Source organism: Oncorhynchus keta, chromosome 3 (assembly GCF_023373465.1).
Source record: "Oncorhynchus keta strain PuntledgeMale-10-30-2019 chromosome 3, Oket_V2, whole genome shotgun sequence".
Lineage (NCBI taxonomy): Eukaryota > Metazoa > Chordata > Actinopteri > Salmoniformes > Salmonidae > Oncorhynchus > Oncorhynchus keta.
In genome coordinates, this window is record NC_068423.1 from 5,076,235 (window position 1) to 5,102,432 (window position 26,198).

At 42.5% G+C, this 26,198-nt stretch overlaps 1 protein-coding gene across 1 annotated transcript in view; it reads right to left on the minus strand.

Moving 5' to 3' along the window:
• Positions 1–25,985, minus strand: part of ngfrb (nerve growth factor receptor b) — a 72,957-nt gene extending 46,972 nt beyond the window's left edge. The window contains exons 1-3 of the mRNA XM_035745938.2: positions 25,599–25,985; positions 18,039–18,180; positions 6,296–6,658 (exon numbers count right to left, since the gene is read on the minus strand). Coding sequence (XP_035601831.1) covers positions 6,296–6,658; positions 18,039–18,180; positions 25,599–25,634 — 541 coding nt within the window. The 5' untranslated portion in view covers positions 25,635–25,985. The remainder of the gene's footprint in view (positions 1–6,295; positions 6,659–18,038; positions 18,181–25,598) is intronic.
• Positions 25,986–26,198: the final 213 nt, after the last annotated feature.

Sequence of the window (26,198 nt, forward strand, 5' to 3'; positions counted from 1 at the left end):
GACTTTGCATTCTTGGTCTTCATCTTTACCCAACAGGTGCATTTTGAGTTTATTTATGTATCGTTATGATCACCCCTTTTAGTTTTGTCTGGGGTTGATGAAACAATCAGCCCGTTTGTACAAATGTTTTTTTTTTTCTTTCTATGTGAATCCTTTTGGAAGCAGCTGTGTTTCTTGGAGCATTGCTATATCAACATGGTTTCTTGCTAGGATACCAACGCAGCTGGAACGTTTGATAGGACAGTTTAGGCCTCTCAAATTCCAAGATAGAATAGCTAGTGTTGCCATTGTTTAAAAAAAAGAGAATATATTACTAATAATGTCATTGTCATCTTTAGTGTTTAATAAGCCCATGGATGTGAAACAAAAAGCAGGACCCACAGGAAAAGCCACCCATTGGGCCCTGGCCAAAATAAGTGCACGGTACAATATCATCATTGTGTTCTAAGCAGAGGACTGGTGAGAGTATTCCTTCTCCAATCTCCAATATAACACTAACAGTAATCCCTTTGGTAATGAGAGGAAAAATTGGATTTTCACAGCAGCTATTGGCGGCACTAAGGTAAACACAACCATTTCTCAACCATCGCATATCTTTTTTCAACTCCCTCCACTTTCATGAGCTGCTAGAATGCCGAATCATCCCAATGGCCGACAAAAATATACTTCGCAAGACATACAGAATAATGAATTGGATACAGTGTAAATGTCAATGGACGGACACAACGGCTTTCCTGACGCCTTCCATTCTTAAATGCACTGATCTCTCTCACCGCTAGAGTTACAACAAGAAGCAGTGTCTCCCCTTCCTACTCTCTCTCTCTCTCTCTCTCTCTCTCTCTCTCTCTCTCTCTCTCTCTCTCTCTCTCTCTCTCTCTCTCTCTCTCTCTCCCTCTGGCTCTCTCTCTCTTCTCTCTCTCTTTTTCGCTCTCTTGGGTCTCTCTTTCTCTCACTCACTCTACGTCTCTCTCTCTCTCCACCCTGCTAACTAGGTTCTGGCAGTATATAGCCTTAAGGCTTGCATCAACTCTATAGCCTTAAGGCTGCATCAACTCACTCCACGTCCTTAATGGATGAGGACATCTGGCAGGGATACAGATTGAGAAGTAATGATGAATCATGTGCTCCTTAAAACGATTAGATCAGATAGTAAGAGTACATGATTAGGTTAGATTCAAGAGTAATATATGATGATGAGGACGAAACACAAAACAGTGGTCTGTGAAACTTCATGCCTGGAATGAAAATCTAGATTAAGATGTTACTGGTAAGTGCACTACTGTATAAGCCGTCTGCAGACTGCAAAATTACATCAGACTCTGAATCATTTTCATATAGGAAGTGGGTTCACAGAGTATTTATTTTCTTTCAATTATTGAGTGTTTGTTTGAGCCCACCTCGCCACTCGCCTCCATCCTTTGGCCGTCCTGAGGCAGAGCCTGAACCAATGGAGATATGGTTTCCACCAAACCGTTCCTGGTTTCCATTTCACTGGGTGGCTGTTACTCATGTCTTGTTTTTACCTCTATAGAGGATTCTGGTGCTGCGGGGAATTTCATCGACCAGGCCCTCGTCTCCTCCATGAACATCTCCTCATACCTGCTCGCCTCTTCCAGTCCATTCCCTGGATAATCGACCTATGGGATCAGGCATCATCACACACGTCACAGCACCACTCACCTTCACCGTGGGATCCAAACACCAGGAGAGCCTTCCCTTCCTCATCACCGCACCAGTGCACAGCGACATCCTCGACCTCCCGCGGCTCCAACGTCATGACCCCACCTTCTCCTGGTTAAGGATGGACATTGCAGATTGGGCCCCCGGATGTCGGAGGACCTGCTTTCCCTTGCCCTGATGTTTGACGTCGGTTGAGAGTCCTGTGGTTGCCCTCGAGCCCGACAACCCGGAGGTTTACCAGGATCTCTGGGAGGTGTTCTCCAAGACCCAAGCCACCTGTCTCCCTCATTGCCTCTGGGACTGTACCATCGACCTGCTAGAATGTCCTGCGCCATCGCACAGCCGCGTTTACCCTCTGTTGGTGGCTGAGATCGAGGCCATGGAGGAGTACATCCAGGAGGCTCTCCAACAGGGTTTTGACCACTCATCCACGTTTCCTGCGTCGGCAGGCTTCTTCTTCGTGACCAAGAATGATGGGGGTCAATTCCATCACCACTAAGTACCGCTACCCTCTCCCGTTGGTACCGGCTGCCATCGAATATTTTTTTTACGAAGCTGGACCTGCGGAGTGCCTACAATCTGATCCACATCCGGGAGGGGGGTGAGTGGAACACGACCTTCAGCACGACGTCTGGGCACTACGTGTACTTGGTGATGCCTTGTGCCAATGCTCTGTCAGTGTTTCAGGCATTCGCGAACGAGGTGGTCCGGGACCTCTTCACTAGATTCAACTTCACACTGTCATATCGCCCAGGTTCTAAGAACATCAAAGCCGATGCCCTGTTCCGTCTCCATGACTCGGGAGAGGTACCGATCCTGAGTGCGCCCATCATTCCACCCTCTTGAATCTTTGCTCACGTGCTTTGAAACGTAGATGTGGACATCTGCCAGGCTCTGCAGAGGGAACATGCGCCTGCAACCTGCCCTCCGGAGCGCATCTACATCCCTACGGGGGTAAGGAATTGGCTGTTGTCCTGGGAACACACAACCCTCGCCTCTGGACACCCAGATATTACCTGTATCATTCAATCTCTCTTCACTAAGTACTGGTGGCCCACCTTGACGTGGGAGGTCGCCCGCTACGCCCGCTACTCCTGCTCCGTGCTCAAACAAATCTCCCCGGCACGCTCCAGCAGGTAAACTCCTTATCCTTCCCGTGCCTCAGCGGCCTTGGGCCCATCTGTCCATAGACTTCGTCACTGATCTGATGGTTTTACTACTATTATGGTTGTTGTTGACAGATTCTCTAAATTCTGCCATTTACTGTCACGCCTCCTCCTGCTCAACGTCGTCGTTCTACTAACCACCGGCCCTGGTAACCATCATTACGCACACCTGCTCCCCATTATTACGCACACTTGGACATCATTATTTCCTTTATTTCTCTCCCTTTATTTAGCCCTCAGTAGAAATCAGTCACTAGGTAGTATTGCTTTCATTCACATTCTGTACGCTTCTCATGTTTTCCTCATTTGTAATTATCATTATTAAACTTACATTCTGCACCTGCTTCCTGGCTCCCGAGGTTAATGTAACATTATTCAACTGTACATGCTGATATAGCTTCCTCTTACGCAAACTCAAGCATACCTATATATCAATTTCAAAGGAATACAATTTTTTTTAAATAGCAGATTTAGGCATTGGTAAGCACCTACATTGGAACGGCGTGGCTGTGCAGTGTCATGCTATAAATGACGTCAGAGCTCAGACCATGCGTTTCACAGCGCTGTATGGGTTTTGACTGACAGCCGTTCTGAAGTTAAGCACCGCACAGTACAAGAAGTCGCCCCCATCTCTCCAGCGAATCGGGAAGCTTTTGCAAATGTCCTGCTGTCTGAGTGAGGGAACTGCTGTAAATCAGAACTCTATGTATTTTGAAAGGTGAGACGTTGAGGATTGTAATAAACACAGCGTTGTTGTCCTACAAGCGAGGCAAAACACCCGAGAGTCTAAATGAGCACTTCACATTTTCATATAATAAAACGCATGTCGTATACACTGCCAACGTTTATGATCACTATGTTTGAGGTATATAGTTACAAGATGACATGGCTCCATTCCCTGGTTTGTTCTGAACAGAATGAGCCTGTGGTTGTCTATTGTGAAAATTCAATCTGTTTCTCTTAATTGGCCTGTGAAAGCCTAACACTAAGATCATATTTTATAATTCAGCTATTCTTGTTGGCAAAAGAACACGCTTTCAAATGATGCCCACCTGACTCAGATCACGATTTATAATGGACCGTTTTTGGATAAACAACAAAAGTAATTGTGTGATTGCGGGGATGCAGGGCTGTGTTCCAAACAAAACAAGTGTGCTTGCCCTAGTTCCTCAACGACACGGCTCGGAGAGCTCAAAAAAAGCACCTTGTAGTTAGAGCCATAAAAGTGCATTGCAATTGGCTTAAGAAGTGCGCACACTTTGGTGTGGCCACTTGGAGACAGCAGTTAGTCCTCTCACTTAAACCCTTTGTTGCACCTACCCCACATTTTCCAGGAATATTCTTATCATGTTACTGAATTTATCGAGAGTATTTTCAGATTTCAAATGTGGCGAAAAGTACAGTCAATATAAAATGCACATGTAATCAAATGTCTAATGTTTGGATTCAGTCTTGTGTCAGATGAACTGTTGTGTCCTCACCTTTAGTCTAATCATTTTCCCACAATCCCCTTTCAATTGCTACCATGCTTATGCATATGCTTTCGTATTTCTTCTGTAAGACACATTTTAATCTAGCACTATACATACAGGCCAATTCCCACAAGTGTAAAGGGTTCACTCATCTTCTGTAGATCCCTCAAATAGCCCAGCATGCCTCTTGGGCCATCAAAGAGCCTGTCGCACCAAAAGGGATCATGGGAGAGCACAAAAGACTCCCTTTAGTCCTGGTCTCCTTCCGTCTGCAGTACGCTACCGAAATAACGCCATCACATCCACCAGCCTCCCTAAAGGCCTTTCCATGACTGTTCAATAGACTCCCTTTATAATAAGCTCACATAAAGCATCGATTTAATCTTGGGAGGAAGCATGAAGACATTGAAATCTGCGGTGATGCTGATCATGGGGAATTCCAGGTTCGGAGGACCACAGGGCAAAATTATATAAAAGTAATTCATAGCCAATAGTGATCATGACCTTTCAAGTGGCCCCAGGAGACACAGAGGGTGGTCTTTGTGGTCTTTGTTCGGGATGAGTCTATCTGGACATTGAGACGAGTATGGAGTGGTAGTTACATCTCTAGCCCAACAATGTCCATATTGTGGTGAGGGAGATAGAGATATTATCTGATAGAGTCATATAGGGCTGATATAGTGCAGGGTTAGGGTTGGCACTGGTGGTGGTTCTTTATACAATATGTATCATTGATTGACAACACAATACAATGGTTCCAACTCATCTCTGAATGTCAAGAAAAGTATGTGCTGGATAGGAACTGAAGTACGGTCTGTGTGTGTGTGTGTGTGTGTGTGTGTGTGTGTGTGTGTGTGTGTGTGTGTGTGTGTGTGTGTGTGTGTGTGTGTGTGTGTGTGTGTGTGTGTGTGTGTGTGCGTGTGCGTGTGCGTGCGCGTGTGCGCGTGCGCGTGCGCGTGCGCGTGTGCGTGTGTGTGTGTGTGTGTGCCTGCGCCTGCCTGCGTGTGGCCTCTGTTTTGGTCTCTCGCTCAGTGTGTGAGCTAACTCTAATTGCTTCCCGATCTCCCCATATTACAATACATCCCGGTAACATTAGGTAGCTGACGTACAGTAGTGTTAGCTCTCCGTCTCTCCTACCTTGACATTGCAAGCTACTCGATGAGTGAGCTAGTCATATGTGGGCCATGGCTTTGTGTGTTTAGTTTTCTCCCTTTTCCTGATTTGTGCTTTATTTATTTAGTCCACATGTGTGGTTTGTTTTACAGTTATCACTATTTAAAGAGGCCTAAACTATTTATTCATATATCACATATTTGGTTTGAAATTGATAAGCCTTTTTGTTGTGTTTGTCTGGTTCAGTGAATGAGGGAATGAGCGAGTCAAGTAGTTGCCCAACACACATGATGAGCATAGCATTAACAAGCTGCCACTGGCATAAAGGTAGCTCTTCAGTCAGTGCTGGGGATTCGACACTGCAGCAAACCAGCTACAGAGCAGATGACAGGGCTCAATCAAACCATCAACACTACCTGGGGAGAGGGGAGCTGCTACTGAAGCGAATGAGACCCTGCTTGGAAAGAGCCAAGCGATTGAACGACGTCAACCGCAGCTCTTGTGTGACTGAAGTACTGCTACCTTTTCATTGCGACTATGCTACTGATTTCAGCTCTCCCCTCTCTCCAGCGGAACCAAGATGCAACGACTGAGACAACCGCGACTGCCGAACGGACCCAAAGCGGGCTACTAAGAATAAATTAAAATGTTTTCATTTATTGTAATCCCCTTCAAAACGAAAAGAGAAAATACATATTAAAGAACTGTAACTCTGACTGTCTGCCTCCTGCCTGTGTTCGAGGTTTATGGATCCTAAATAACCTTGTTTTTTTTTTACACTAGCTCTATTTGCTTCCAGAGTTCCGCATGCTACATTAACATTGGCTTTCAGTCTCTCTGTAACATTAGCTCTGTCTCTCCTACCTTGGCAAACGGTGTCACTGATGGAGTTGCAGGCCTGGATCTCCAGCTCGTCGTCCTCGTCGCAGATGGTGCAGGGCAGGCAGGGCTCCCGCGAACTCTCTTGGTCAGAGTACGTATCTCTGGTGCACTCCTCGCACACGGTGTCGCGGTCGTGTTCACAGCTGTACAGCATGCCCTGGCCCTCAGGGCACTTGGTGCAGCTCTGACACTGGCTGGAGAGCTCGTTGAGGTAGTAGCCGTAGTCGCAAACACAAATGGCATCGTTGGAGTCGGTGCAGGGCGTCTGCATGCGGAGGAGGCCCACGCAGCGGGTGCACGGCTGGCACGTCTCGGTGTGGCTTAAGTTCTCCGCAAACGTCTCACCTTGGAGAAAATGGAGAAAATAATATGATTAAATAGGGTTGCAATAGTCTGGCAAATTTCCCAGGTTTTCCAGAAATCCTTGTCGGTGGATTCCAGTTTTCTTACTTATTCCGGGAATCTCCCAACTGGGATTTCTGGAAAACCTGGGAATGTTGGGAAAGCGAGTGATGCTCCAGAGGTTTTGTATAGTAATTTCAGCCAGTAGTTTTGAAAGTAGTGCTCATGAGCCAAAACCGGTCCCTGAAAAATTGCACAATTGTCATCCATTTGATATGTCAAGGCCTACTACCACCCCCCTCATGTTGTCATGTGAATACAATCAATAAGAAAAACACATTTCAACCCCAAGACCTTCTTTGAACATGAATAAACCCGAGATGTCTTGTAGTCTGACAGAGGTGACTATTATGCATGTTCTTAGAAATCCATCTTACTGGTGACCCAAAGGTCAATAGTTCAATTCCCAGGTGCTATGCCCTTGAGGCAATTCCTCCTATGTTACTCAAGTGGGTAGATATTCAGCTGCATGAATGGGAATAAGTGTTAGCAAAGGCGATGTAAGCCACTTGGGGAAAGGATCTTCTCAACAAAAATGTCTGAATAAAAAATTAAAATAAACATTTTCACCTGTGATATTAAGAATGTTTTATCTTTGACATGTGTGAGGTCTATTCAGAAAGTTGTATGAATCCATATTATTTCAAAGGTATCCATCAATATTGCGTGTTTAGCTGTAGTTGGACTGGAGAGAAAACTCGGAAACACACTAAATTATGCAACGGACCTATTTGTCAGAGCCGCCATGATGTTCTTGTTCTTTTTGAGTGTGTGTGTCTGTCTGCGTTCGGCTAAATGGCAAGTTTTGAGCATGTTGAAAATGAATGAGGATGTACAGCACAGTTGTGTGTTGTGGTGTAGTGTAGTGCAAGGACAGTTGTGCTGTGGTCTGTATGCTCAATGTCCCATGGCATATCAAGTGTTTTCTTTCTGCGCCATTGGCACACCAACCAGGACATACTGTGTACTGCAGAAGCCCAAAGGAAAAGAGTCGGGAGGTGACACTGGACATACTAACTTTGTTATTTTGCATAAACATAAAAAAAGACATCATTTTTGGGAGAAAGAGAAAAGTGTTGAGGTCATAAAGTGTCTGCCAGCTACAGTATCCAAGGAAGTGTTGCCGAAATGCCACCCTGTCTCTTCATTGCTCTGCAAGTTACAATGCTGGTGACCATCATCCATAGACCATTGCTTTGTGGTTCAGTAGATAGTGCCTTGCAAAAGTATTCAGGCCCTTTGGATTTCTTCACACTTGATTGTGTTAAAAAGTGGGATTAAAATTGATTCAATGTTCATTTTCTTGTTATAATCTACCCCAAATAGTTTAATGTCGAAGTGGAAGAAATGTGTACTTTTATTTTTTTTATATAGGAGGGGAGCCAAATACTTATGCAACAACTATATATATATATATATATATATAAATAGTTGTTGCATAAGTATTCGGCTCCCCGAGTCTATACATGTTAGAAACACCTTTGGCAGCAATTACAGCTGTGAGTATTCTTGGGTAAATCTCAAAAAGTTTTGCACACCTGGATTGTGTAATATTTGCCGATGACTATTTTCTAAATTCTTCAAGCTCTGTTAGGATGTTGGTGAGCAAGTCTTGCCATAGTATTTCAAGCAGATTTAAGTCAAAATTGTAACTTGGCCACTTAAGAACATTCACCATCTTCTTGGTAAGCAACTCTGATGTAGACGTGGGCCTGTGTTGTAGATTATTGTCCTGCCGAACGGTGAAGTCATGTCCTAGTGTCTGGTGTAAAGAAGTCTGAAACAGGTTTTGCTCTAGGATTTTGCCTTAGCTTATCCCTATCCCATGTATTTGTATCCTTAAAAATACTCATGCCATGATACAGCCACCACCATGCTTGAAAATAAGGAGGCAGTTACTCAGTGATGTGTCGTGTTCGATTTGCCCCAAACATAGACCAAAAAGTGTATTCCTTTGCCTTTTTACTCTGTAATTGAAGTCATTCTTGTGGAGTCACTACAATGTTGTTGATCCATTCTCAGTTCTCTCCCATCACAGCCACTGAACTCAGTAGCTGCTTTAAAATCACCAATGACCTTATGGTAACATCCCTGAGCAGTTTCATTCCTGTGCTGCATGTCAATTCAGAAAGGCAACTGTGTCTTTGAGGTGTCTGGGTGGTATAATACAGAATGCAAAGCATAATTATTAACTAAACCATGCCTAAAGAGATATTTAATGTCTGCTTTGCTATTGTCACCCATCTACTAATCAGTCCTCTTTTTTACGAGGTTCTCAAAAAGCTCCCTAGTCTTTGTAGTTGAATTTGGGGACAGAGTGAAGATTAGTCAATTAAACATAATGTCAAGCCCTATTATTTCACACAGAGTCCATGTAACTGTTTATGTGATTTGTGAAGCCAAGGTTTACTCCTGAACTAATTTAGGCTTGCCTAAACAAATGGGCTGAATACTTCTACTGTATTTTAGTTATAGAATTTTCTTAATCAATCTTTTCAAAAATCCACATTGACAAAACAAGATCATTCAATCCATTTGAATCCCACTTTTCAACACAGGAAAATAAGAAATCCAAGGGGTCAGAATACGTTTGCACGGCACTGTACCTAATGGACTGTTAAGATAATGCTTGGGTATATGGGAATGGAGGCCAAATTTGGCATCTATTTGGATTGTGTTGGTGCATGCCTGTGTGTCAGATATGTGTCCACTCAGCCCCTCTGCCACCCCCCCCTGCCCCATCAGTGCTCTCAAATGCATTATCATAATGCCACACATCAATAATTCAAGTAGTCAATACATTAATAAAGCTAGCCTGCAGCTGAGGTGGAGTGGAGGGAGTATAGGCTGTCTTTGCCTGGCTCAGCATTATGATAATATAAAAGCGGTACATTAGCCTGAAGCTAGCATTCAATGCATTCTTTTGTTTTGAACTCCCATAAAAGGACTCCGACTTTGGCCAGCCGGCAATAGATGAGCATGTGTGTTAGGATGGAGTGTTTTTCACTGGATGAGATCTGTATTTTTCTCATACAGCTGACGTGTGTGTGTGTGTGTGTGTGTGTGTGTGTGTGTGTGTGTGTGTGTGTGTGTGTGTGTGTGTGTGTGTGTGTGTGTGTGTGTGTGTGTGTGTGTGTGTGTGTGTGTGTGTGTGTGTGTGTGTGTGTGTGTGTGTGTGTGTGTGTGTGTGTGTGTGTGTGTGTGTGTGTGTGTGTATGCGTGCGTGCCTGTGTATCTGCGTGCATACTTGTGTGAGTCTGACAGGTTTTTCGCTTGGCGAGATGTCTCTTCTTGAAGTTCTCACACAGCTGGGTTAGCTTGGTTTTATCTTGTGTTGTCTATCTATCCACTCCCAAGAACTCATGTTTCAGTTGGCCCGGATCAGCCCTGATCAGTTCCACGTTCCAAGACAAAATGTTGTGTGGCTGTTGTTAAGTTTTTCTTCTCAAGTAACCACTAAGTCTGTCTTTCACTGTAAACTGACACAGCAGTCTGGTGGCCTAAAGCAGGGGAGAACGACTGCCCCCTTGCATTAAGGAGTTCAAGTTGAAAGCCGATCGTGGTACTGCAGGCATTGCTTCCAGAAAACAGGATCCCCCATTATAGTGAATGGGAAAATGGTGATCTTCGTTGTCAATATTTGTTGATATAAAAAAAAAAATTGTAACCCAATTATGGTACCAATTATTACTTATATTTCACCAGATGTATGTCCTGGAACCGATGACTTTAAAATCACACACAGACGAAATTATAAGGATAATTGAGTTGCTAATGGAAGCCTGCAGTAGCTCGGTTGGCCTTCAACTTGAGATACTCCATGAGAGGGGGCAGCACTGAGCTAGCCTGCAACATCACTTCCTAGAGTAGCTCAAACTGCGCATGCAATGTTTCCAAAAACTCCTCCATGTAGCAAGATGGCGACACGTTGAAATGACACTTCCTGATTATCAAATGCGCCACTGAGCATTCTTATAAGAAACAATGGGGTGACGTCATGGATAGCTTCGTCCATATTTTTTTGTCTATGGCTGAAAGAGCACAACATTGTCATGCGTATATGCGATCATTAACATGGATGAGACAGGCCTTTTAAACCTCTTAAGGATCGTACCCTTTTTTTTCTTCAATTTTCACCTAAAATGACAAACCCAAATCCTGAAATAAGGATATGCAGATTCTCGATACCATTTGAAAATAAACACTTTGAAGTTTGTGGAAATGTGAAATGAATGTAGGAGAATATAACACATTAGATCTGGTAAAAGATAATACAAAGAAAAAAACATGATTTTTTAAAATCATTTTTGAAATGCAAGAGAAAAGCCACAATGTATTAATCCATTTTAGGCACAATTTAGATTTTGGCCGCTAGATGGCAGAAGTGTATGTGCAAAGTTTTATGCTGATCCAATGAACCATTGTATTTCTGTTCAAAATGTTGCATCAAGTCTGTCCAAACGTGCCTAAATGGCTTATTAATACATTTTCAAGTTCATAACTGTGCACTCTCCTCAAACAATAGCATGTTATTATTTCACTGTAATAGCTACTGTAAATTGGCAAGTGCAGTTAGATTAACAAGAATTTAAGCTTCATGCCCATATCAGATATGTCTATGTCCTGGGAAATGTTCTTGTTACTTACAAACTCATGCTAATCACATTAGCGCATGTTAGCTCTACCGATCCTGTAGAGGTTAAATAACCAACCTGCATAGGAGTTGAACTACTGTTTAAAGGTTAAGGTGATGGTGGTAAGAAAGACAAAGAGGGCAAGAGCAAGGCAGGGGTCAAGAAAGGGGAGGAAAACAACTTACAGGGTGTGGTATATTGGGCCTGTCAGTTTGATTGGAAGCTGGAAGCTGTTAATCAGGTTAGCTGTTCAGCATCTCTGGACCAGAGGAATGGTGAGGTCAGGTTCGTTTTTTTCAAGGAAAGCACACCTGTTCTGGGGCCAGTTTGCTTTCTCTGGGCTGATTATGGTGAAGGTTAAGCTTGGGGGTCAGGAAAACAGATCCTAGATCAGTACATGCCTTTGGGGGTGAGTTCCTCCCTAGAGATGGGGCAAGAAAATGTGTTCCAGGAAATGGAATGCTTTGAGTTGGCTGTGATTGACAAGTGGAGGAACAAATGGCTTTAGAGTGATGAATGAAGTGCTGCTTCAGAGCCCAGAATCAGTAGTATTTCCCAATCATGGTCCTGAGGACCTAAAGTGGTGCACATTTTGGTTGAAGCCCAGCAATATATCTTATTCAACTTGATAATTAAGTTGATTAAGTTGGATGAGGTGTGTTAGGGCTTAGATAGAACAATGTGCTCCATTCCCCTTGCATAAAGTTTTGGCCATATTAAATAGTAGTTTAATACTCATATGTATCTATACATACATTACTGTATGTCTACCGGTACCGGTACTCCTTGTATATAGTCTATATAAATATATATTATTTGTGTTACTTTTACCTTTTAAATGTTAAACACATTTTTCTTACTTTTTAACTCTGCATTGTTTGGAAAAGGCTCGTAAGTAAGCATTTCACGGTAAAGTCTGAAACCTGTTGTAATTATGTCTGATTCAAGTTCAAAATTATGTGAATATAAACAAATATGGTTTGAATTGAGTTTTAAATTGAAGCAAAATGTACTAATGCGATAAGCTTCAATGAGTCATGTGATTTAATCATTCATCTGACAGGCATCACATTATTTATCTTCTTTTTACGTTTTCTGTATGAGTCACTAAACTTGTGTAGTCTCGTGATGAATTTAGGTGTTTGCGACTCAATGCCTTTCAAGTCCAGGCAAGACAGGCACAACACACTTAAACAAAATAAATGTTTTACTTCGTATGCAACCAGACCAGAAAGCAACAAACCACCCAAAATTAAGATATTTTCCTTAACGAAATACCTTGTTCTTGGAATCAAAAACAAATGTGTGGAAAGCCCTGAAATCCTTTAAAATCTATAGCATGTGTTTATATTACCAAAAAAGGAATTTGAAAAGTAGAATCAGAGAAGCACTCACTTCTGCATCTCCCAAATGACACCCTATTCCCTATATAGAGAACTACTTTTGACCAGGGCCCATTTGGGACGCAACCCTGATATTATTTCTCTGAGAAGCAACATGACCACTTAAAGTAACCTAACTCATGTCATGAGTTGCATTATGGTCTTACAGAAATAGATGTACATAATTTCCCAGAAACTACCCATGAATAAATTACAAAGTGCAGACCAATCCTGTCCTCCTCATCCTTAAAACCTAAAAACACTCTTATGACCCTGTCTGTGTGTCTGTCTGCCCTGTGGATTCTACAGTATATCTCTCTGGCTCACACACAGACAGAGATACACACAGAGACACAGACAGAGACACGCACACACTCACACACACTGGAAAGAGTAGTGCTGACTTGACAGGGTGGCCCAGACCAGCCATGGGATTCACACACAAATACGGCCAGAGAGGACTCTGGGAACCCGACAGGAACTGGCCCATAACCAGGGCATTTGTAACGCAGCCCCAAACTCAACTAGGACCTCCTGACCTCGAACAAGTCTGACACGCAATAAGTCAGGGGAAGAAGTTAAATATGGGCTCATCCTACATGGGAGATGGGTCCGTCGTTTTAGTAGATGTAGAACATTCTCATTTTGGAGCTTCTGATCCAAGAAACTAGTCTGGTCCCAGTTCTGCTGGCATGTTTGGCAAGACAATGAGTGATAAGCATGATAGCACAAACAGATCTGGGACCAGGCTCAAACTAAGTAACAGTCTCAAACTCTTTTTTTCTTTTATTGGCCTATTATTTTCCTATCATGCCAACCTGGTCTCAGGGCAATTCGTAGGATTTGGTATTGAAATTGACACCCTCCACTACATTACGTTATGAATTGAATAGTGATCGTACATTATCATATGAATTAGATAACTTATTAAAGTATCATACATCTTACCTGTTCGTACAATAGCATACGAATTGGATGAAGTAATTTATCATACATTTTGGAGGACATATATTATTATATGTATTACTCAGTGATGGGTTAGAAGCGGAGTGTTGGCCTCCCGAGTGGCAGACCCGGCTTCCACTTTGCCAGATGATTACATGGCCCATCAACTTGTTAAGCATAAACAGCACGTCTTATTATCTAAACTTAAGAGGTACATTGATGTCATGCAAGGTTATAAGGTCTTGTCTATTTTTTTTGCCTATTTTCATGTTTTACAGCCTCAAAGCCCTGGAGCTTGGTGTTGTCGTTGCCAATGAGCGTTCTGACTCAGCCGGGAGCAGGTTTCAGCTGCGGCGCAATGCTGACACCCTTTCCTCACAGTGATGGTCTGCCTGTACAAGCACCCACCAAAACGTATATATTTTATTTGAAGATCTGAGAGTTTTGCGATGAAGAGGCCATGGATATCATATGCTCCGTGCCAAAGTCAAGGGCAAGAAACAGGCTTTCCCGAATATATAGATTCCCTGGTTCATGCGGGGTGTAGACGACGCAGTTCTTCACTGGGGCTGAGTTTTCCAGTTACCCGGACTATCTGCACTGCCTCTATGCGCATTCACATGACTCACACACACCACTGCTATCGTTAATGACATTGTTCTTTGACATACTGTACATGATTTTGTTCTGTCTCTACTGGCATTGACACTTTTTGTTCTTGTTTTTTTTTATTGACACGGTTGGATTCTAGCTTGAAATGTACCTATTCATGTTGCCATACTAAAACGTATTGATATATTTACATGTATAAGGAATGTACAGTTGTAGTTGGAAGTTTTACACTTAGGTTGGAGTCATTAAAACTAATTTTTCAACCACTCCACAAATGTCTTGTTAACAAACTATAGTTTTGGCAAGTCGGTTAGGACATCTACTTTGTGCATGACACACAAAAAAAAATCCAACAATTGTTTACAGACAGATTATTTAATTTATAATTCACTGTATCACAATTCCAGTGGATCAGAAGTGTACATACATTAACTTGACTATGCCTTTAAACAGCTTGGAAAATTCCAGAAAATTGGCTTTAGAAGCTTCTGATAGGCTAATTGACATCATTTGAGTCAATTGGAGGTGTACCTGTGGATGTATTTCAAGGACTATCTACGAACTCAGTGCCTCTTTGCTTGACATCAAGGGAAAATCAAAAGAAATCCGCCAAGACATCCACAAGTCTGGTTCATCCAGCAATTTCAAAATGACTGAAGGTACCACGTTCATCTGTACAAACAATAGTATGCAAGAATAAACACCATGGGACCACACAGCCATCATACCGCTCAGGAAGGAGACGAGTTCTGTCTCCTAGAGATGAATGTACTTTGGTGCAAAAAGTGCAAATCAATCCCAGAACAACATCAAAGGATTGTGTGAAGATGCTGCAGGAAACAGGTACAAAAGTATCTATATCCACAGTAAAACGAGTCCTATATCGACATAACCTGAAAGGCTGCTCAGCAATGAAGAATCCACTGCTCCATAACTGCCATAAAAAAAAGCCAGACTAGGGTTTGCAACCGCACATGGAGACAAAGATCGTACTTTTTGGAGAAATGTCCTCTGGTCTAATGATACAAAAATAGAACTGTTTGGCCATAATGACCATCGTTATGTTTGGAGGAAAAAGGGAGAGGCTTGCAAGCCAAAGAGCACCATCCCATCCGTGAAGCACGGGGGTGGCAGCATCATGTTGTGGGGGTGCTTTGCTGCAGAAGGGACAGGTGCACTTCACAAAATAGATGGCATCATGAGGAGGAAATTATGTGGATATATTGAAGCAGCATCTCAAGACATCAGTCTGGAAGTTAAAGCTTGGTCGCAAATGGGACTTCCAAATGAACAATGACCCCAAGCAAACTTCCAAAGTTGTGGCAAAATGGCTTAAGGACAGCAAAGTCAAAGTATTGGAGTGGCCATCACAAAGCCCCGACCTCAATACCATAAAAAATGTGAGGGCAGAACTGAAAAAGCGTGTGCGAGCAAGGAGGCCTACAAACCTGACTCAGTTACTCCAGCTCTGTCAGGAGGAATGGGTCAAAATTCACCCAACTTATTGTGGGAAGCTTGTGGAAGGCTACCCGAAATGTTTGACCCAAGGTAAACAATTTAAAGGCAATGCTACCAAATACTAATTGAATGTATGTAATCTTCTGGCCCACTAGGAATGTGACGAAAGAAATGAAAGCTGAAAGAAATCATTCTCTCTTATTCTGACATTTCACATTCTTAAAATAAAGTGGTGATCCTAACTGACCTAAGACAGGGACTTGTTTTACAAGGATTAAATGTCAGGAATTGTGGAAATGCATTTGGCTAAGGTGTATGTAGACCTCCGACTTCAACTGTATATGTTTGGGGTCAATAAATGGTGTGTAGGAACTCTGGGTATTGAAAGTTACTGAGAGGAAGTGCAGAAAGTTCATATTCTGTTGAAATATATTAATGATCCTAAGGAGAGAGGCAAAGGGCAACAGTCTAGTTACAATTCCTGATAAGGAAGGCCAGTTTCTGAGGAACTCGGACCATGAGAGATGTGGACCTCAACTCGGGATAAGATCAGCAGTTGAAGATAGAAGACACTGCGGGGAGGTGGGCCATAGGGGCTCACCCTGATGACCATCTGATTATAGTCCTATCTCACACACACACATTTCCACACCCATGAGAGTCCTGGGACTTAGGTAGGGCCATGATAATACCAGTAAGAGGAACCTACTGTGTCTCTGCCTAACACCAGAGAAGGATTAGTTATCTTAGACATGCAAGGAGATGACTCTGCCTAGTTGTAGGCTATAAATATGTGAGTGACTTGTATGTTGTGTTTGCAGCTCAAGTACCCATTGAGTTGAATCAACTTTGTTTGAGCTTTTCCCAGATGTCCATTCGAGTTTGTTCAGAACCTAACACTTTTATATTGACACTTTCTATTTTTGATTTTGCTACTATGAACTATGATTTTACTATGCAAGTAACTATTTCACTGTACCGTTTACACTTTCTGGATCCTGTGCATCTGACAAATATACTTTGATTTGATATAGTGTGTGTTTCCCAGAGGCAGTAATGTGAAGAACAACATGACCTACACCAAATGTCAGATTAGGATATAGGCCAATAACTAGATAAAGTGTACTTTTACCTTGAGTTTTTCTTACGGAAGGCTACTACTTTCAGGACTTTCCGCCTTGAAATCGTTGGTTGTTTACTACACTACCTTACTCACTTTGTTTAGCACATGGCCTCGGGCCTTAAAGAGATGGGTGGGGCTATGCATAAGAGGGTGTGAACGATGCTGAATGAGTAGGAACAAAGAGGTATAAAAACCAAACCACAACTTTTCAAGGGCCATTTCTCAAATGTGGGGTCACAAGTTGATCAACTTTCAAAGTGACTTAGCTTTTTTGTTGTTGCAGTGTACGATATACCATTTTGAAGCTCTGACTCTGTACTTTTATCCAACGTCCAAAAAACACCATTTAAAATGTTGGAACATAAGACCGAAAAAAGGGGTCTTATTTGTTATTGTTTTTGTTTTGAGAAAATTAGCATCTAGCATCCAGGTAAAGGAAATGTAGTACATACTCTTCTGTCATGGCTGTGGGAAGTAGGGGTGCAGAGCGTGTTGCAGCACCCCCTGAATTAAAAAGAAATAAATAATAATAATAATAAATATTGATGAATAAAAAAGTAGTGCATAAGAGGAGTGCACTTGGGACTTCACTATTCCTGTATTAGCGGACCAACATAGCCACCTGTAGCACGGGCAAACAAAGGCGCGTGGAGAGGGCACTTGCTTTGGCACTCATAAGTACAGTATGTATTCACTCAAAAGTATGTCTTGACTAGAAAAGTGTTTACTCGGTCTAATGTACAGCATAATTACAGTTGGGAAGTTGGGAAACCGTGATAACAGAACTCACTGTTCATCTGGGCCCATATTCATAAAACGTCTCAGAGGAGTGCTGATCTAGGATCAGGTCCACCCTGTCCATATAATTGTATTCATTATGATCTAAAAGGCAAAACTGATCCTAGATCAGCACTACTTAGCTTCTTCTCTTCGCTTTATGAATAACGGCCAAGACTTACTTCATGTCCAATACAGCAGTACTGTGTGTACTGAACTGAACTGTACTGTACTATGGACAATAAGTACAGTGGGGTATTGCTATGAGGAGGTCATAACCCTTAGGTGACCACATCACAATGTAATGAATGTCCAGACATTTATGGCTGAAGGGGGTGTAATCTGTAAATCACTATCAAGGCATGTGTGTGCGTGTGCGTGTGTGTACTCACTGTCGAGGCATGGGGCACAGACAGTCTGTGTTGCTCCACATGGCTTGATGACTCCCTCCCCAGGCTGGCACTGCTTGCAGCACTCCCCAGTGGTGGTGAATTTACCTGAGCTACAGGCCTCCTTATTGGCTAGAGCTCCGACCTGTCAATCAACAGAAAGACACAGATGAGGATGTTTGATCAAAAAACTAGGTACGGACAACAACAACAGACACATGGAAAGGCCAAACACACGCACACACACACAAATGAAGGGAGAACACATGAGAGCTCACTGTAGACTCTAGAGCCATGAATGTGTACTTATAACACTTATAGAACACATACAAAGGCAAGGGAATGCACTGGTGGTTAATGTGTGTGTGTGTGTGTGTGTGTGTGTGTGTGTGTGTGTGTGTGTGTGTGTGTGTGTGTGTGTGTGTGTGTGTGTGTGTGTGTGTGTGCGTGTGCGTGCGTGCGTGCGTGCGTGTGTGTGTGTGTGCGTGTGTGCATGGGTGTGTGTGTCTGTGTGTCTGTGTGGGAGAGTTGTTTGTGTGTGTGTTAGTTAGGTTGAATACTCTGGGCACTTCTTACACTTCTTAAACTAAACCCAATGTTCCTAATGTTGGTCCCTTAAATGCTACACACTCCATACGACCCTTAATCTCCAAAGTAAATCTTCAAAAAGAGAAGCAAAATGCGTTTTGACAGTGATGCAAATGAGAGCTGACAAGAGAGCTCTCTCTTTAGCCCTTATGAAGGTAGCATGTTATGGTTCCGTACTTCCTCTTTCGATACAAGGAATTAGCCGAAATGCTAACTTTTTGAAGAAATCTTTTTAGCTTGCTTCACTGTCCGTGCACCTTGGTTTGAAAGCAAGGTAGCATGTAGCAATAGCATTTTTTCATTTGCATGGTTCCTAGGAATTAGCTTTTCCCTCAAAGAAATTGGTTTCAAACCACGGACCACAATTGGAGGGAGAGTACTGTCTCCATTTGTTTGAGCTGAGTCTATGAATGCTGTATAATGGTGTCAGAAGTGGGATCCTGTATGGAAAATATTATAGGCTATTTAAAATTATTATTATTGCTAAAATAGAATGAACAAACTCATGTGTGAGCAACTTTATGCAATGTTAAAACAGGAGTAGAGAGGATGCTGGGTCCTCTGGAGTGAAGTTTCCCTTTCTCCTCCCCCAATACGAACTTTCAGCATTAATGGGACATTGTAAAACTGATGCAGGATCAGTGTATATGGGAAACTTCATCCTAAACTATACTGGGCTATGCATGGTACGCAGAGTGATGTTGTTGATGGAAATCCAACGTACTCAGGTGTGGAATGTCACTGACAAGAGAGCTGCTCTAAAAAGACAGCAAATGTCCCCTCAGGGTTTTTGAGTTACGTACATTGATAACTGGTTTCATTTTTTTCATGATATGCTATTTGAACCAATGTGTGGACACACACACACACACACACACACACACACACACACACACACACACACACACACACACACACACACACACACACACACACACACACACACACACACACACACACACACACACACACCACGACTGAAGGGGACATTTGCTGTCTTTTTAGAGCAGTGACATTATGTGTGTGTATCCACACCAATTTACATACCCAATTTACATACCCAATGCATTCTCCCTTCAGGAAAAAGGTTGTCCGTTTCACACTCTTCCCCTCTCCCTTGCTCCTCCTCCTCTCCTCCTACCCCCCTCCTTCAGTCCCTTGACCGATCCATTCCGTGCCCCATCCACCTCTAAGTCCCTGCTAGTCCCATTTAAACCCTCAGAGCTCAAGTCCACTGTGATGTGGTAACACTTGAGTTGACGGACAGATTACTTTGGAACAATTGACAGTTTCTTGAGTTTTGCTCAACATTCTATAGCGGGGTATTGAAAAAATATATTACTTACATTGATAACAGGTTTTATTTTTGCGTGATATGCTATTTGAGCAAGTTTTGCAATGCAAATGTTTTAGTTTACTTGTTAACCTGTATTTGAAGGTAGTCATATTACCGGTATGTATAAAAACCACAATTGGACTTGCCAAAAATGTTCACAGTTCACGTTTATTGTCACTGAGCAATTTCCACTTATATAGGCCAGCTGCAAGGCCAGAATTGGCTATATTGTAAACATTTATGAAATCAAAAATGTGCTTCATGGTCTAAATTTAAGGTTAGGGTAAGGCATTATTGTCAGCAGTGTGGTTAAGGTTCAGGTTAGGGTTTGGGTTAGGTTTAAAATCAGATTTTGTGGCTGTGCCAGCTAGTGACCACTCTGTAAAACTGCCTCGAGAACAAGATTTAAGATGAAAAAATGTTAACCTGCTCAATCTACTTGGCTGTGTCTCATATGGCACGTGCTACTTTTGACCACTATAGGGTATAGGGTGTCATTTGGGAAGCAGCCGTCTTCTGATTCAAGATTTCTTCTAGCCTCAGGAATGGGTGTAGTACAACATGTTTCAATGGCCAAAAAGTACACAAAGTCACACAAAGTAATTGTGCGCTCAGTTGGATTGGTGGAAAATTAGCTATTAGCAATTAGAAAATGCCAAAGGATACCTGGTTCATGACACAAGTGAGTCATTGCTCGACTTGGCATATAGTTCCATTAGTTTATCGTTTATTGTTGTGGTTTTTTTTATCAAGTCAGTTATCCCTGGAGAGTCAAGAGCACAGGTTGATCACAAGGCTTGGAATGGAAAGTGTGGAACTCGAGGCTGTTCTCTATCCCCCTCTCTCTCACACACACACAAACGAACACACGCACAAACGAACACACGCATACACTGATGCCCACACAAGTCTGCACAAACACACACAAACACACACAAACACACACAAACACACACAAACACACACACACATCAAATTCTTTTTTAGGGAACAAAACTTGAACGTTCCACCAAGCTACTATTTGAGTACATTTTCACTTGGATGCACTTAACCTTTCAACCTCAGCCTGTCAACAGCTGTTAAGCCATTAGACATTGACTACATCTACTACTAGGACAACAGTAGCTATTCTGGTAAAGCTGGCTTTAATTTAAAGGTAGCTACTCTCTGAGCCTTTATCAAATAACGACAACAAAGACAAGTGCTTTTAAATGTCAGGTAAATAATTTCTTCGTTTTGGGAGCGGTTTGGGCATGTCAGTGTCGGTAATATGACAAATGTATGGGCTGTGTCCCAAATGGCCCCCTATTCCCTATATGGTGCACTACATTTGGCCAGAGACTTAGGGGGTTCTGATCAAAAGTATTGCACAATGTAAGGAATAGGGTGCCATTTGGGATAACCGATGCTGAATCATCCTCTCTAAATGAGAAAGGGAACAAAAGAGAGAGGAAAAGAGGAGTGAAGGGGACTTAAACTCATATCAGTCTTGCATGCGCCGAGGCAGCAGTGGAGGCAGCCTAGTCTCAAAGACTAAATGTAACATCCAGGACACTCAAATCAGTATGATGTTAAGGAGGGTGGTTGGTCAGGCAAACAATCCAACTGTTGTATTTGAATCTCATCACGGACTACTTTAGCATTTTAGCTATTTAGCAACTTTGCAACTACTTACTACATTTAAGCTAATTTGCAACTACTTGGCATGTTAGCAAACACTTCCCTAACCCTAACTTTAACCCCTAACTCCTAAACCCAACCTTAACCCTAACCCCTAACCTATCTCACGTTAGCCAGCTAGCTAATGTTAGCCACAACAAATTTGAATTATTTGTAACATATAATACGTATTGCAAATTCGTAACATATTGTACGAATTGCAATTTGTAACATATCATACGAATTGTATACTGAACAAAAATCTAAACGCAACATGCAACAATTTCAAACACTTTACTGAGTTACAGTTCATATAAGGAAATCAGTCAATTGAAATAAATAAATTAGGCTCTAATCTATGGATTTCACATGACTGGGCAGGGGTGCAGCTATGGGTGGGCCTGGGAGGGCATAGGCCGACTCACTTGGCAGCCAGGCTAACCCTATTGGGAGCCAGGCCCAGCCAATCAGAGTTAGTTATTTTCCCCACAAAAGGGCTATATTACAGAAAGAAAACTCACATTTTAAAGTGGCCTTTTATTGTCCCCAGCCCAAGGTGCACAAATATAATGATCATGCTGTTCAATCAGCTTCTTGATATGCCATACCTGTCAGGTGGATGGAATATCTTGACAAAGGAGAAATGCTCACTAACAGAAATGTAAACAAATTTGTGCACCAAATTTGCGAGAAATATTTGGGTGTACGGAAATTCTGGGATTTTTTTCAGTTCATGAAACATGGGACCAACACTTAAGATTTTGCATTTATATTTTTGTTCAGTGTAATTCATAACATATCATACGAATTGGATGATGGACAGCCATGAATGAATACAAACAATACGAAACATAACGTATCATACTAAATTAAGGGAGACAGCTTTACATATTACTATGTTACGTTTACCCCTGAGTTCAGGTTGGTAGAGGAGACACATGCACTGGCCTGCACGCACACACAATGCACAAACGGTGTGTACCAGTCGACACTGGACAGAAATTAGTGATGGAGTGCCTGTTCCAGGTTTAGTTTGGTCAAATAACATTTATTCACAAAATAACTGTAGCCGAAAGAGTAGAGAGTAAAACCTGGTCTCAGAGCATTTAGTATTATCCGAGACACTCCATTCAGAATTATATGTTACATTTCGTATGGTATGTATCAGTTTGTGGATGTCCATCATCCATTTCGTATGATATGTTACAAATTACAATTAGTATTAAATGTTATGAATTTGAAAAACGTACAATATGTTGTAACTTTTCAATTGTAAAATATGTTACGAATTTGCGAAACGTATGATATGTTGCAAATTCTAGCTAGATTGGCTAGGTGCCAAAAAATTGGCTAGGTGGCTAACATTAGCTAGCTGTCTAACATTCGCTAGGCTTGGGGTTAGGTTTAAGTTTAGGAGTTAGTTAAAGGGTTAAGGTTTGGGTTAGGGGAAGGATTAGCTAAGAAAAAGGTTAAGTTAGGGTTAGGGGAAAGGTTAGCTAAAAGGGTTAAGGTTAGGGTTAAGAATAGGGGAAGGGTTAGCTAACATGCTAAGTAAACTCAGCAAAAAAATAAACATACCTTTTTCAGGACCCTGTCTTTCAAAGATAATTCGTAAAAATCCAAATAACTTCACAGATCTTCATTGTAAAGAGTTTAAACATTTTTCCCCATGCTTGTTCAATGAATCATAAACAATTAATGAACATGCACCTATGGAACGGTTGTTAATACACTAACAGCTTACAGACGGTAGGCAATTAAGGTCACAGTTATGAAAACTTAGGACACTAAAGAGGCCTTTCTACTGACTCTGAAAAACCACAAAATAAAGATGCCCAGGGTCCCTGCTCATCTGCATGCACGTGCCTTATGCACGCTGCAAGGAGGCATGAGGACTGCAGATCTGGCCAGAGCAAAAAATGACAATGTCCGTACTTTGAGACGCCTAAGACAGCGCTACAGGGAGACAGGATGGACAGCTGAACGTCCTCGCAGTGGCAGACCACAAATAATAACACCTGCATAGGATCGGTACATCCGAACATCACACCTGCGGGATAGGTACAGGATGGCAACAACAACTGCCTGAGTTACACCAGGAACGCACAATCCCTTCATCAGTGCTCAGACTGTCCGCAATAGGCTGAGAGAGGCTGTACTGATGGCTTGTAGACCTGTTGTAAGGCAGGTCCTCACCAGATATCACCGGCAACAACGTCGCCTGGCCCAGACAGGACTGGCAAAAAGTGCTCTTCACTGACGAGTCGCAGCTTTGTCTCACCAGGGGTGATGGTCGGATTCGCGTTTATAATCGAAGGAATGAGTGTTACACCGAGGCCTGTACTCTGGAGCGGGATCGATTTGGAGGTGGAGGGTCCGTCATGGTCTGGGGAGGTGTGTCACAGCATCATCGGTCTGAGCTTGTTGTCATTGCAGTCAATCTCAACGTCGTACGTTACAGGGAAGACATCCTCCTCCCTCATGTCGTACCTTTCCTGCAGGCTCATCCTGGCATGACACTCCAGCATGACAATGCCACCAGCCCTACTGTTGTTCTGTGTGTGATTTCCTACAAGACAGGAATGTCAGTGTTCTGCCATGACCAGCGAAGAGCCTGGATCTCAATCCCATTGAGCACGTCTGAGACCTGTTGGATCGGAGGGTGAGGGCTAGGGCCATTCCCCCCAGAAATTTCTGGGAACTTGCAGGTGCCTTGGTGGAAGAGTTGGGTAACATCTCACAGCAAGAACTGGCGAATCTGGTGCAGTCCATGAGGAGATGCACTGCAGTACTTAATGCAGCTGGTGGCCACACCAGATACTGACTGTTACTTTGGATTTTGACCCCCTCCCCCCCTTTGTTCAGGGAGACATTATTCAATTTATGTTAGTCACATGTCTGTGGAACTTGTTCAGTTTATGTCTCAGTTGTTGAATCTTGTTATGTTCATACAAATATTTACACATGTTAAGTTTGCCGAAAATAAATGTAGTTGACAGTGAGAGGACGTTTCTTTTATTGCTGAGTTTAGTTGCAAAGTAAACAAAAACAAAAAAAAGTAGTAAGTAGATGAAAAGTTGCTAATTAGATAAAATGCTGAAGTTGTCCGTGAAGAGATTCAAACTCACAACCTTCGGGTTGCTAGACGTGTTGCGTTACATGTCCATCCGTCCACCCCACCATTAAGTAACCATCTGTCGTACGCAACCATACCAAATGTAACCTAACATACTTATTTTAGTGTCTATAATGTAATCGAGATGGATGTTGTTTCCAAGGTTCGCAGCTATACGTTGTGCATAAATGGAACGGGACAATAAATATGCAGGATGAAACTGTGTATAAACTATAATATATGCCATTTTAGCAGACGCTTTAATCCAAAGCGAAAGTCATGCGTGCATACATTTTACGTATGGTCAATTGATAGTCCCTGCTCAATATGGTCAATTGATAGACCCTGATCCGAATACACTTCATAATTACGTTGATATCATGTTAAATGGTTACTTTACGTGCGTGGTGGATCTGCGAAGAGGGTTGTCTCCAAATAGGCGAACAATAGGACGATGGGGTGGGTTTGACAGAGTGAATGAGGTTATTTCCAGAGTATTGGATGAAAGAGTCTATGAATGGGATAGACTCACGTAGTGCATGTTAAAGTGTATGAATGAACAGAAACTTTAACATGTACTACAAGATGAAATTACTTCACCAAAGAAGCCTGTAGAAATCACGACTCGTAGCCTGGCACTCTAGCCTGGCACTCTAGCCTGCCTGGCACTCTAGCCTGGCACTCTAGCCTGGCACTCTAGCCTGGCACTCTAGCCTGGGCTACACCGTCCTACCTGGATGCGCAAGTGACAGTGTTGTCGCACGTACAGCGGCGTGAATATGCACGAGGTAGTTCAAACAACTGAATAAAAAATGGACCATGCAAAAACACAAGGTGAATGTTATAGAAGTATATTGACACCTACCGCTCCGAGTAGAACTGTTAAGAACAGAGTACGCATTCTGAATCCCCGTCACTTCTTCGAAATGTATGTGTTTTTCCAATAGGTCAACGGACTGACGAGAAAAGCACTAAAAAATAAGAACATCATTTATTTCGCGGGTAAAGTACACATAATGCCCATGCATAAAAATATACGTCTCGTCCGGCTCCAATTCTCTTATGTTTCCGAAGTCTCCAAAATAACTGAGTCAGTCCATGTATTGGAGTCACTGTATAATAATTATCCTCAGCAAGCAACCTGCAGAGATTTACTCATGCAGTAGCCTATGTTGCGGGGCAGTCCGGGCGCACTTGCGAGAGAACAGCCCACAGCGCGGAACAGAGAGATGCACTACTGATAGGAAGTATATTCTCGCTCCAGTGCAGCTTCTCATATGACAGCTGTGCTTGTTTTATGGACTAAGGTCACGCCCACCACTCCAACATACATGTTCTGTTTTTTTTTGCTTTTACAAAACAACAAACCTGGGACTTTTCACCGCCTTTTCCCTTCCAGCGGCCCCGTGGCATCTCTGCAAATGCGGCTATTTACATTTTTATTGTCTGATTAGATTACCGCCCA